This window comes from Abramis brama (assembly GCF_963993115.1).
Source record: "Abramis brama genome assembly, chromosome: 4".
NCBI classification, from domain to species: Eukaryota; Metazoa; Chordata; class Actinopteri; order Cypriniformes; family Leuciscidae; genus Abramis; species Abramis brama.
Genome location: NC_139966.1, coordinates 35745075 through 35758737, shown reverse-complemented (window position 1 = coordinate 35758737; position 13663 = coordinate 35745075). Strand labels below are relative to the sequence as shown.

The window sequence follows — 13663 nt, the reverse complement described above, 5'->3', positions numbered from 1 at the left end:
AAATATAGGCTACTGTCTTTGTTGTTTCTACATTCATTTGGAGATTAACTGTGAAATTATTACATTATAAAATATTAAAACTTATAATAACTTATATTAAAAACTTTAATCACAGAAAACGTGTGATTAATCTAGTTAATTGTTTTAATCGATTGACAGTACTAATATATAAATATGTTCTGTTGAACTATAATGCACTTTTCCTTAGTGATATATAGAAGTGTATATAGAAAGGACAGTAACTTACAATCTGATTTTAATGAATTTGGTTGACATTTGGTAGCTATAAATAATTCTTAAACAATGTGTTTTTGTTTTATTTCATTTTGGTTTTGATCGTCTCCAAAAGTGTTGTACTGTAATAGTGTTTTCATGTTATTGGTCTGACATCATTCCTGTCCTCTATAGGATATCTTATTTGCAAGATGTGGATTATTGATATTAATGTAATATGTGTTTATTTGGTTAATCAGACTGGTGGAGCTTTAACTGAGGCTGAGTTTGGGAGCGTTTCATGCACCAAATCATTTGACGAAAAGAACATAAAGAACATTAAAGTCACAAGACAAGTGTTTGAACAATAAGTTACTCGTTTTCGATGGATTATGAATTAACCGTATCTGAATCTGAATCAGATTCCTGTATGGAACTCGTTTGGTAAACCCACAGTGCTTAACAGAATGTAAATTTAACTCATTTAACATAAAGTTCACAATCTGAACCACTATTACATTACAAATCTGAATCGCACCAGCATTAAAATAAAGGTTCAACTTTTCCATAGTCCACTTTAGACTTTTTTCGAACTATAAGTAACTTTGTAGCTACGTCAGCTCTCATCAATTTGCAATTACATGTCAACTTACTCTCATTAGATTATTAGTTGGGTTAGGGTGTAGGAACATTAATGAACAAGGCCTCCCAGCAACACATTCCAGAGAACTCATCTCCCATTTCCAGCAGATATTTAATTGAACTCATTCCTTTGGCTTAAACAGACAGCAGTATCAACAAATAAGCTTTATTAGTCACTAAGATTTGATTTTACAGGTCTTATTTATCATGTATATTTTTATGTTTTCTGTTGAGTTATTCCTTTGTGGTAAACAGTGAACTGCAGCCTTTTTATTAACTTCTACCTCATTTACAGGAAATACCTTTGATATGTCTTTGATGGTTAAAAGATTTCCTGGAGGTTGATGTGACTTAGGGTGTTTTCAGACCTGTAGATCGTTTGCTTTGTTCAGAAATAGGGACTTCATTTGTCACAATGTTGCATTTGCAAATTGCAATGTTACAATTTTGGTTCGGTTCGCTTTCACAAGGCAACATTTCAAGGTGTACCAAGTGTTTATGCAAGTCATATGTGAGGAAAAACTGTCCTCTTGGTCAGGGTTTCCTCTGCGTCATCCGTCAAGACAGATTGACAAGTTCGCTTATATATATATTTAATTATTTTTAAAACTATATATAATTTAGAGTGGGAATTAAGGCTTCGTCAGGACAGCATTCTTGCAATGCACAGAGAAGAGCAAATACACAACATTTTAAGGTGGAGAGGCGCTCTGGTTTTCAACCACAAAAACTCACAGAATCAGACAGTGCTTCTTTTTATATCACACGTTTCCCGTCATGAATTATGATACCGCTTGGTTTGTTGGTTAATTGGGTCAGATTGCTTTCTCACCTCAACCAAACCACCCCATGGTTCATTTTCTATCGGGCCAAGACCACCTTGTTCAGGCGATCTCGTAGCGATTGTTTTAGTTCAGATCCGAGCGGGATTGCCGTGTTCATATATGCCTTTTAGGACATTTAGGACTCATTCATCCTCCGTTATAAATCACCATTTCTGTGCAACTGTGTGTGTGTGTTCATTAGATTAGTTTATATGTATTAGAGTAGTTCGATAAAGTCTTATTTGATTTTACAGACAAGTGACAGTAATGCCATAAACTGTCCATTTTGTTACCTTGCTCGTATCAGTGGACACGACTTTATAATATTACGCCTATTATCGTTGGCCACGGGAATAATATTTTGTCCAGAATTGGTCAAATACTCTTCTTTCAACATAACGGTGGACAAATAGTTGTTGAACGTGTTAAAGGGTTAGTTCACCCAAAAATGAAAAATTTTGTCATTAATTACTCACCCTCATGTCGTTCCAAACCCATAAGACCTTCGCTTCCGCATTCTACGTCAGAACGTAGGCTCACTATTGTCCGGCGCTGGTCAGGTGAGCACCACATTTTTGGGGTTTTTGCACACAAAAAGTATTCTTGTCGCTTCATAATATTAAGGTTGAACCACTGTAGTCACATGAACTATTTAACTATGTCTTTACTACCTTTCTGAGCCTTGAAAGTTGCAATGACGTTGCTGCCTATGGGTGGTTCAGAAAGCTCTCGGATTTCATCAAAAATATCTTAATTTGTGTTCCGAAGATGAACGAAGGTCTTATGGGTTTGGCATGCCATGAGGGTGAGTAATTAATGACAGAAATTTCATTTTTGGTTGAACTAACCCTTTAAATATTTATTTTTAATAATTTACTTACTGTATGAATTCAATTCTGATTCCCTGTGATTCAAATATTGCCTTTGAGTTAAACTGATCTGATTTCTCTTAGAATGAATGAATGAATGAATGAATGAATGAATGCATGCATTTAGATAGCACTTTTTTCTTTTGTACTACTGTACACAGAGCGCTTTACAATCATATCAGGGATGCCACTTGAAAAATGCAAAGGCAGCCACGGCACCACACACCAGCTATAGATGGAGAGGAGAGAGAGACTGATCGAGGCAATTTAGTTAGTAGAATGTTGACACTTGCAAAATTACTTATATTCAGTTGGATGTCTATTGGGGGACCAGCAAAATAAAGTGTTAGCAGATATTAAGCAAACATTCTACTAATACTCTAATGACTGGTAGTTGGTGTGTAGAGTTACTTATAGTTAGTAAATGTCTAAAGTGGACTATCAAAATAAAGTGTTAATATAAATGTACTAATCCATCACCAGAATTTATATCAGGGAGAGTTTGAAAGTGAGAGGATATTTCTATGTTTGCTGATATACATTCAGATGTTACAATTTTTACTGTCATAACTTGAATAAGTATATTGTATTCAAGTACTTGAAACAAATATTTCTATTTTTGCAAGCTGTTTGAGCATGGTATACCGAGGACATTGCTTGCAATCTGGTCACCACATTTAAAGAACAAAATACTTTGAATTATTCTGCTGGACTGCACTGCACTTTTTTTTTCTTTTCTTTTTTTGACCAAGCTGATTTGAATTTTGAATTATAGATGTAAAGGGGGCCATTTTGTCTTAAATATTTGCTCTTTACTTTATTTTGTGCTTTGGAACAAAACCTAAAATATTTGGTTTTCATTGCATGCCATAACATTTATTCAAAAACAAACAAAAAAATTTAAATACTAAAACATTGTTCCTTTTCAGGTTACAATTACATTTGCAACATATGCTGTTGTGCTGATTATGCCTCAGTGTTTTTTAACTGTCACCTTGCTTTGTCATCTCCTTTGTTGTTTACAGAACTATAATAAACAACCCAGAGAACCATTTACATACTTGATTCACCATTGTGAAAGTGTAATGTATATTTTGTAACATGAAAATTAATTATATTTTTAATGTTTGTTACTTTAAAAACAAGAGACCACATATTTCTGTATTTCAAAAAATAAAGACTATGATGGTTTCTCTGTGTCTGTACTGGTATTTTCTGCAAATTAAGAATGTGAAATGATCATTCTGTCACAGAAAATAGAAAACAAAGACAAAAGATTAACTCAATAGCAGGGTTTATTGACGGTAGGCAGGAATACAGGAACACATGTAAATAATAGATACAATGTAAGACACAAGTAGATCACTTAGCTAGGGGATTGCAGGAGAAAAACACAAGCAACAACTCAATGGGAGTTTACACAACGGAGAGTCAATGCTGGTTATTTGGCAATGGAGGAGCAACAAAGAAACAACAGTGGAGTATTTGCATTACAAAGCAGATGCATTACAAAGAGATCAAAAAGGTAAACAAACAGGAGTCTGAATAGTGGTGATACAATGATGAGACCTTGAAATAAGTTCACCAAATTAGCCAGGCTTATTTCGATTAGTCTGACTCATTGTCAAATGATTTGGTTTCATAAAGCTAATTTAACATAGCTCAAGCTCAGTCACTCCAGTAACTTATGCTGGGAAACTAACCTGGTCCAGGGCAGGCTAACTGTCAGGCTAAGCCCGAGTTTTTACACAGTTCCTCTAACACTGACTGACAGGAACACAATGATATTACCACTGATTCTCTCGAATACCATTATTTGACTTCATTAACCACTATCAGTCTAAAATTAAACATACAGTATACAGAAAATCAACTTAAGGCTACAAAGATAAATGATACAATATAGACCTACAAACGTGTTCAATAATATTGTATATGAAATGTTTGTTAACATTGTTTATATATACTATATATATATATATATATATATATATATATATATTTTTTTTTTTTTTTTTTTTTTTCATTTTATTATTTTTTTTTTTTTTTATTGGGATAGGCCTTATTGTGCATTATTTATCATTATTTGCGCGAAAATATTTTCTCAGGCCATGCGTTCTGCTATTATTATACACAAAGCAATCCTTGCTGTAGTTAAAACAGCATGTCACAGGAAAAATGTTCAAAAGCATCGCATCCACTACAAATATTTCTATTTATTAAAATATAAAAAAAATGTTAACTTCTCTGTAATGATTTCATGTCACTTAAGTGCTTAACTCCATTAATGAGAATGGCATATTTAATCTAAATGTGTATATCAGATGTATAACATAGTTTAAATAATTATTTTATTTATTTAAACTGTTATTGTGAACATGCCCTGTATAGTCCAGTCATTTTATGAAAAAAGGTTGAACAAATTGCAACAGAAGCAAACTCAACTGATTTTGTATCCTCAGTATGTCCTGAGTAAGGAAAAAAAGCCCCGAAGAATCCCATTAGGGGAAAGTTTCGAAAAAGACCCAAATATAGCCTATTCATACGCCTATTCATTCTTTTTCTTACGTGAATAGGGTAAAAATTTTAACCTTTAGATATCACCATGAAAATTACTGAGTTGATTTCTTAAATCAAGACAAACAAAAAATGTATTACAAGTTTTTTGAAATTTTTTGTTAACATGGACAAACGGTGCATAATCTAATTATGTATGTGCTAATTTGCATAAATACCACAACAGATCTAAACATTGGGTATAGCCAGGTGAAAATGTCTTGTTGAATCTTGTTGACATATAACAGTAAAATACTTAATGTTAAGGTCTGAATGTAACAGATTTAGGCTACCCATGAGCATTAATACATAGAGGCAGGAAGAAGTACTTTAGAAACCAGCCTTTATTAATTATTATTATTTATTATAATAATTATAATTATTATAATTATCGGCTGGGTCCGTGGGACTGTTTCTGGGGGTTCACTTTTTATTTTACCTACCTTTTGTCTTCTGCATTCTCCTTACCATTGTCTCCTGTTCTTCCCTCAGACTCGTCCCCCAGAAACAGTCCCACAGACCCAGCCCCAAACCCAATCTCTTAAAAATTAATAAAGGCTGATTTAAAGTACTTCTTCCTGCCTCTATGTATTAATGCTCATGGGTAGCCTAAATGGGTTACATTCAGACCTTAACATTAAGTATTTTACTGACCCCCATTTTGGCTTAAAATGACTGGACTAGTATTCATGATTAGGACTCATAATGAAGATTTAAAGTGGTTTTCCTTCATCTGCAGTCAGTCCCTCAGCTCACCATCAGTGTCGCCAAACTGACCCATGCGTAAAAACATTTTGGAGATCGAGCAGTTTGTGTGCAGGTGTCTTCTAAAACTGCATAGCATCCTTACTAAAAGTGTACGTGCGCCAAAAGCCAAAAATGGCTTACAATGCCTAGTTTTACTATGCATATCCTCATCTGCCTATCATTTGCATATGTATATTCATCCACGTGATACCATGTTTAACGGTACAAGACATTAGGAAAATATGAGATACGTCACATTACATTGCTAAAAATCCTTGCCTTGTTTTTAAATAAATAATTCTAATAGTATAAAATACATTTCAGAGAGTTTTTCTCAATCTTTTCCACCTGCCAAATAGTATTTTTAATAGCTTTATATTTTCAATGTAAATAGATAAGCCTTATTGTGCATTATTGATCATTATTTGCACTATTATCTGTTCTGCTATTATCTAGGGCTAAGCAAACCTCGCTGTAGTTAAAACATTAAAGCATGCCACAGGAAAAATGTTCAAAAGCATTGCATCCACTACAAATATTTATATTTATTAGAATATAAAAGAAAATGTTGTAACTTCTCGGTAATGAACTCCATTAATGAGAATGGCATATTTAAAGGGATAGTTCACCCAAAAATTAAAATAAGCCCATGATTTACTCACCCTCAAGTCATCCTAGGTGTATATGATATAGGTGTATCGCATTACTCGCATAAGTTGCGCTTAGACTTAAGTCGAATCTGTATGTTCAGTTGGCAGGAAGCTAGTTATTTTACTTTATAAAGTTTTAAATATGGATATTATTCTTACACAAACTCACCACTTCGCTTCACTTCAGAAGGCCTTTATTAACCCCCCAGAGCCGTGTGGAGCACTTTTATGATGGATAGATACACTTTTATGATGGATAGATACACTTTTATGATGGATAGATGCACTTTTATGGACTTCAAAACAGAAACAGCCATTCACTGCCATTACAAAACTTGGAAGAGTCAGGACATTTTTAATATAATGTCTGAAAAAAGAATGTCATATACACCTAGGATGAATTAAGGGTGAGTAAATCATGGGCTAATTTAAATTTTTGGGTGTACTATCCCTTTAAGGTGTTTACATGCCTGCTTATTCCGATTAAATTCGGCATACAACACGTAGTTTAATGCAAATATAGTTACAATGATTATGAGCTTAATCGCATTAGTTTGATTTAAGTATTGCGTTTACATGAGGTAAAGTTTAATCGCAATATTCCCAAAATCACATTATAATCACATTATGAGGGTGCATGTAAACGTACTGATGTTCAGTATTGTGATATGGGTTAACCTTGAAGACTGTCAGCTGGGCACAAAAAGACGCAGCAGATGATCTGATGGACTAGTCAGAAACAGTACAATTATAAGGAATTAAGCCAAAACAAATGAGATTGAGGATGTGACTTTAGAATGAGTGGGCAAGTTAGTAAATTGCTGCATACCAAAACTATCCGGACAAAATAAATAAAAAATTCACGTTCTTGCATTACTGACATTATCTATATGAATGTTAAAAGAATTTCAATGTCGCCTGAATACGCAGAGTGCTTATTTTTCGCCGGATGTCTTGCAAATAAATTCCTTATGATTTTCCTAAGAAAAATAAATGATTGCTGACTTTGAAGACATCGTCCTAGCCACGCACTGAGTGTATGTGATGTGTGTTTTGTCTGCAAGCATGTGAAGATGCTACTGCTCACAACTGGTGTGGTGCAGAAAAATGACAGGAGGGGAGACATTAATTCATTTATTTTAATGTTATGCTATTTTTCTTTTTATGCTATATTTCTTTTCATATTACACATGATGCAGACTTGATTGTACTAGGAATGTTTTCTGAGTCAAAAACGTCCAAGTCAAGTCCGAAGTTCGTTCAAAATTGGACTTGAGTCCGAGTTCAAGTACCCCAACTTTACTTGTAAGTATATTATTTGTGAGTGATGGATCTGAACATGAACATTTGCTCACTTAGGAAATTTCAGGCAATGCTTTTTCTTATTCTTATGATAGTGTAGACTAGAAAATTGGGCGAAACTCTTTCCACACATAGAGCACTGGTGCGGCTTCTCTCCAGTATGAACTCTCTCATGATCTTTCAGCTGTCCTGACTGAGCGAAACTCTTTCCACAGTGTGAGCACTTGTACGGTTTCTCTCCAGTATGAATTCTCTGGTGTGTTTTTAAATTGCTGGATGAAATAAAGGTCGTCCCACAGTCAAAGCACATATAAGGTCTCACACCAGTATGAATACGCTGGTGCACTTTTAGATGTTGCAGTAGTGAAAAACTCTTTCCACAAAAAGAGCAAACATGAGGCTTCACAGCAGCATGAACTTTAAGGTGTTTTCTCAAGTTGGATTCCAGAGCAAATGTTTTATCACACTGATCACATCTGAACGACTTCACTCCAGAGTGAAAGTGCAAATGCTCTTTAAGAACACTTTTCAGAGTGAAACTCTTTCCACATTGAGTGCATGTGAACGGTTTTTCTCCAGTGTGAATTCTCATGTGCACATTTAAGCTTCCTTTTTTTATGAAACCCTTTCCACACTGAGAGCATGTATGAGGCCTCTCTCCAGTGTGAATTCTCATGTGTTTGTTAAGGTTTGATTTATCTGTGAAACTCTTTCCACACTCAGAACAGGTAAAAGATCCTTTGACTCCAGTTTTTCCAGCACTTTTCTGCATGAATTTTTTTTTAGTCTGTGAAATTATGTTTCCATCTTCATTTGTGAAATGAGGTCTTCGAAACTCATGTTTTAAAACATTCACATCCATAGGATCTAAATGAAATTACAATAATTCAATTAAAGGAGGACATATTAGAGAAAAAATGAACTATGATGCCAACATTTTAGTAGTCAGTACCAATACCAGTAAATAAATGAAATTAGTTCATTATTAATGCTATTAATTATTAGATATAATTGATACATTAAAATATTAGCATTTAGTCTTCAAATATTGCTCAAAGTAAATACTGCATTTAAAACATAATGGAAAAGTTAATAAAATGAAAAACAAAGAAACATACGATTCACAGTGTCAAACATCACACTTTTAGATTTATAAAAAATAAGTCTATATAATGAATTCATTCATAATTTGAATAAAATTAATTAAAATTATAAATGGGTTAATTATTAATTATAGGCTGAAAGCAAAGAACACTTCCTCCCTTTATAAACAATGAAGCTGAAACTTTAGCTCAGCCACAGCGCAGTCTCTCTGACTGAGTGAACGGCCGTTATAATCAGAACATCTGTCTATATCGCACAATGAATCTCTTAAATTACAGTATTTATACTTTGTTGGTTATACAAAACGATTTCACATGCAGAGCACAAACTCTGGCAAATTGACCTTATTCACAGCAGCGCCAGCTTTGATTTTTAAGGTTTGTACTGTTATTTAATGTTTGTTTTTTTGGATTGTTCTGCTGATGAAGCACTGCAAAAATATCTTTCCAAGAAATATCAGTAGACAAAAAACTCCAGACTATATGAGCTGTGGAAAATTATAAGTGATCTAAGAGCTTTATACAGCTTTTTACAGCGGATACCATTGAAAACAGCAAGTCTATCCCTTTCATTGGGAGGCTGCAGGCAGGAGCAGGCAGTTATACGGCCAAGGCAGTTTTACACCCCTGTTGTTCCTGGTGTGTCCAGAAGGGGCAGGAGGATATACGGCGAAATAACATCATTAAATCGACGCTCAACTTGCATATTAATCACCGTCCCATCCATAGACGTTGACTAAATAAGTGTTTTTTGTGAATTTAAATGTAACGTTATATTAAGATATCAGATAGACAGAGTACTGATCTACACTGCGGATTAAAATATCTGTAGATATATCTCATGTTTAATTACAGACGGCAAATGTCAGAAGGACTAGCCGAGGTAAGGCTGTTCAAGGTGGTGTTAATGAGCGCTGAGCATCCGATGATCGCCTGGATCTCATAACTCAGAAAACGTCAGGTAAAATTTTCAAATAGGTGCTATCTTTATAAATAAACCACAAATTTGAGCTTTAAATAACTACATTCTCGCCTGAAAACTACATTTCGTGACACAATAAGAGTTTTATTATTTAAACTAAAGGGATAGTTCACCCAAAAAATGAAAATTAGCCCATGATTTACTCACCCTGAAGTCATCCAGGTGTATATGACATTCTTCTTTCAGACGAATACAATCAAGAGTTATATTAAAATATATCCTGGCTCTTCCTAGCTTAATAATGGGAGTGAATGGCTGGATGACTTTGGAAGTCCATTAAAGCACATCTATTCGTGATTAAATTGCTCCACACGGATAACTCCAATTGTATTCGTCTGAAAGAACAATGTCATATACACCTAGGATGGCTTCAGGTTGAGTAAATCATGGGCTAATTTTCATTTTTTGGGTGAACTATCCCTTTAAGCGGGATTTCTATTGACACTTGCTCAAGTATGTACAAGTCACCTCTGTACTGCCTCCCTCTACTGGACACACCAAGAAAAACAGGGGGCGTAAAACTGCCTGGGACTTTTATCTGCCTGCTCCAGGTCTGCAGCCTCCTCATCAGGGGCGGCGCCAGAGAATTTTTAACGCAGGTGCTAGATCATTGACAGGGGGAGCTGCTATAGCTATATATATATACTATTAATAAATGAGCAAAACTTGGCCACTCAATATTTAATATTCAATTATTTTAATTAGCACAATTAAAGTTTTAATTTTATTAAATTGAACAAGCACAAGATTCAGCATCAAATATTCTTAAAGATTTATTATTATTTATAATGTTATTTCAACATAATATCTCGTTATTTCGACATAATATGTGTGCGTGCAACCAGCAAGATGTGCATTTGTAGATCCGGTGACACGCGTGTATTGATTTTTATTAATAAACTAGTGTTTTCTGTGTCAGTGTCGGCTGCAAAGATGAAGTTGACGATCGCCATCTCCGTAGTGAACGCGAATATAGAGAGAAATGCACATGATGGATTATATAATCAGAGAGTAGCCTATTTCTTTTCGTTTTGAATTGTTTTGTTTAAAGACATTTAAAGCTTTCTATATTTCTCATGTCTGTGAGGCATATGCTGAGTTTCAGTTGCGCTCCAGTTCATGTGCAATGCAAGTGACCGCGCTGGCTCCTCCATGTCATGATTATATTGTCTGCTTCTTATTTATTAGATCCAGGCAATTAGTTGATGAAAAATGTATTAAAATTAAGATACAATTTATACAAAACGAAATTCACTTTAAAGAAAGGTTTTCTACAAAACAAAACTTGGTTACACTTTATTTTAAGGTGTCAGTGTTACAGTGTAATTATATATTTAAGTACTGAGTAATATTAATTAACTACATGTACTTACTATAGGGCAGTGGTTCTCAATTCCAGTCCTCGTGACCCACTGCTCTGCACATTTTGTATGTCTCTCTTATCTGACACACTCAGTTCAGTTCATGGAGTCTCTCCTAATGAGCTGATGATCTGGTTCAGGTGTGTTAAATAAGGGAGACATACAAAATGTGCAGAGCAGTGGGTCACGAGGACTGGAATTGAGAACCACTGCTATAGGGTTAGGGTAGGATTAGTGTTTGGTTGAGGGTTAGTTGCATGTAATTATGCATAATTTACTGTTATTACTACGGTAAGTACATGTAACAAGAACACTAAAATAAAGTGTTACCCAAAACTTAATGAAGTGGTCAAAATCATGTCTGACCCACTCAATGTCTCCCGATATATTGTGCATCCTATCTTACTCATGCTGTTCACTTTTCATAATCAACATAGATGGAAAAAAAATAACATTATAATATTTTAACAAATATGAAACTAAATGCGCTTATTTAATGGATACAACACGTATAGTAGGCCTACAGACTCTCTATTTGTACAAATTAATGCACATTCATTTAATTCAGAATTTTGCACACATAAGTTGAAAGGCATTTGTTTGTGCATAGTAAGACATATCTGCAACATTTATCAAGTTCACGGATAATTGCGCGTGCATTTATTAATCATTATGATACTAAAATCATAATAAAGTAGGCTAAAATCAGATGGGCCAAGCAAATTGCGCGTGCATTTATTAATCATTATGATACTAAAATCATAATAAAGTAGGCTAAAATCAGATGGGCCAAGCAAATGAACGCAACACATTTAATTACACGTTAAGCATTTTCCTCCCATAGAAAATCATTATAAGAACGCAGATGAGAATGTCCCCTTATTATGTCGAAATAATGAGTTATGTCGAAATAAGATATTATGTCGAAATAACGAGATATTTTGTTGAAATAACGACTCAATATCTCAAAATAACAAGATATGTTTTCTTTTTTTCTTCTTCACAATGCGGTTCAGGGCTTCCATAGAATACAGCCTGAATATAACTGCTTCCAGAAATTATTTTTGGGGGTGCTATCGGGGTGCTTTGGTCTTTCTTGGGGGTGCTGATGCACCTGCTAGTCCCGCCCTAGCGCCGCCCATGCTCCCCATATAGAACAGCCTTGCTTTCATGCCTGTCATGGCGCTGCTCTATATAAAGTCTATTGAGCAGATTCTGAATTTCTGACTAACTTAGACGCCTCTGACTAGCAATTGCGTTCACTTGCTCAGCAAACGTCTGTGATAGGCTACAACACAACGCTGCAAAACAATTGTGAATAGAAAAATTTTACACTCTTCACACAGCGCTCACACAAATCACATGGGTGTTAGGTTTTTAAAATTTAAGTAGGTCTATGAGGTTTCAGATGTATTATTATATGTCAGTTTTCACCTTAATGTTCCTCAACCAACCTGTTTGTTCCTCTGTCTCTTCATCTTTTATTCGACAGGGTTCCTCCTCAAACTCCATCTTTACAATAGTGGGTTTCTCCTCAAACTCCATCTTTACAATAGTGGGTTTCTCCTCAAACTCCATCTTTACAGTATGTCAGTAGTTTCTCCTGGAGTAATTCCTCCTGCTTGCTTCTTTTCTCCTGTGGGAAGATGGGAATATTCCCCAGCATTTAAACTCTAATGAACGGCTAGGTGTGAATTATGGTTGCTGTTGCTCATTTAGCAGATGCTCATCACACTTACACTCGCTCTCAATTAACCAGCTTTTGCTGTTTTGCTCAAACAACTGTTTAGAAACAATTCAACTCATCTAGCTGATTTTTTATGTTGCTCTTTTATATTAGATATCATTTATAATAAAAAAAACTTTGTTTACCAGTTTTCATTTGTTCATTACATAAAATGAAAACACAACTTCACTAGCAGCTAATTGTAATGTGACAAAACAGTCAGTATAACGAGTTTACGTTTCATGAGGGTGATGTACAACATCAGTCGGTTCATTTGAATTAATTTCTGAGTGATTCACTAAATGAACAGACTCGTTCAGTAGTTTGGAATTAGATTTCTCCTATTAAATGATAAAAATGAATGTACTTACAGTCTGAAAAACAGCAGATGTATAGCAGAATGAAAGGCTGTGCTCCATGTTAATTTTCCCTTCCCTCACTCACTTCTTTGTCTCCTTGACTCGGATGTGTATCATCGCTTCAGTTGCACGAGCGCCCTCTAGTGGCAGAAACCAATCCCTACTAAACTATCTAACCTTCATAAGACAACCAAGATACGTTTTTTTTGTTTTGTTTTTTAGATTATACAAACACTATTTACCTCCCAAATATGTTTTATAAATACTAAAACTTTTTAAAAAAGGAGTTTGCAATTGTATTTACCTTCTGGACTCCTCCAACTGTTGCG

General features: G+C 34.7%; 1 protein-coding gene across 1 annotated transcript; it reads right to left on the bottom strand.

Moving 5' to 3' along the window:
* Positions 1-7628: 7628 nt before the first annotated feature.
* Positions 7629-13438, bottom strand: LOC311080979 (uncharacterized protein). Its single transcript, XM_084111299.1, has 3 exons — positions 13347-13438; positions 12704-12885; positions 7629-8670 (listed from the first exon to the last, which is right to left on the bottom strand). The coding sequence occupies exons 2-3, from the start codon at positions 12825-12827 to the stop codon at positions 7853-7855; spliced, it is 942 nt and encodes a 313-aa protein (XP_083967425.1). The 5' UTR covers positions 12828-12885; positions 13347-13438; the 3' UTR covers positions 7629-7852.
* Between the last annotated feature and the right edge of the window lie 225 nt (positions 13439-13663).

Bases quoted from the DNA above. Each gene is read 5' to 3' on its own strand.
- LOC311080979 (XM_084111299.1), bottom strand. From the start codon at position 12,827: ATGGAGTTTGAGGAGAAACCCACTATTGTAAAGATGGAGTTTGAGGAG. The intron at 8,671-12,703 runs GTTGGTTGAGGA...AATTTCATTTAG, and splicing joins AGAGACAGAGGAACAAACAG to ATCCTATGGATGTGAATGTT.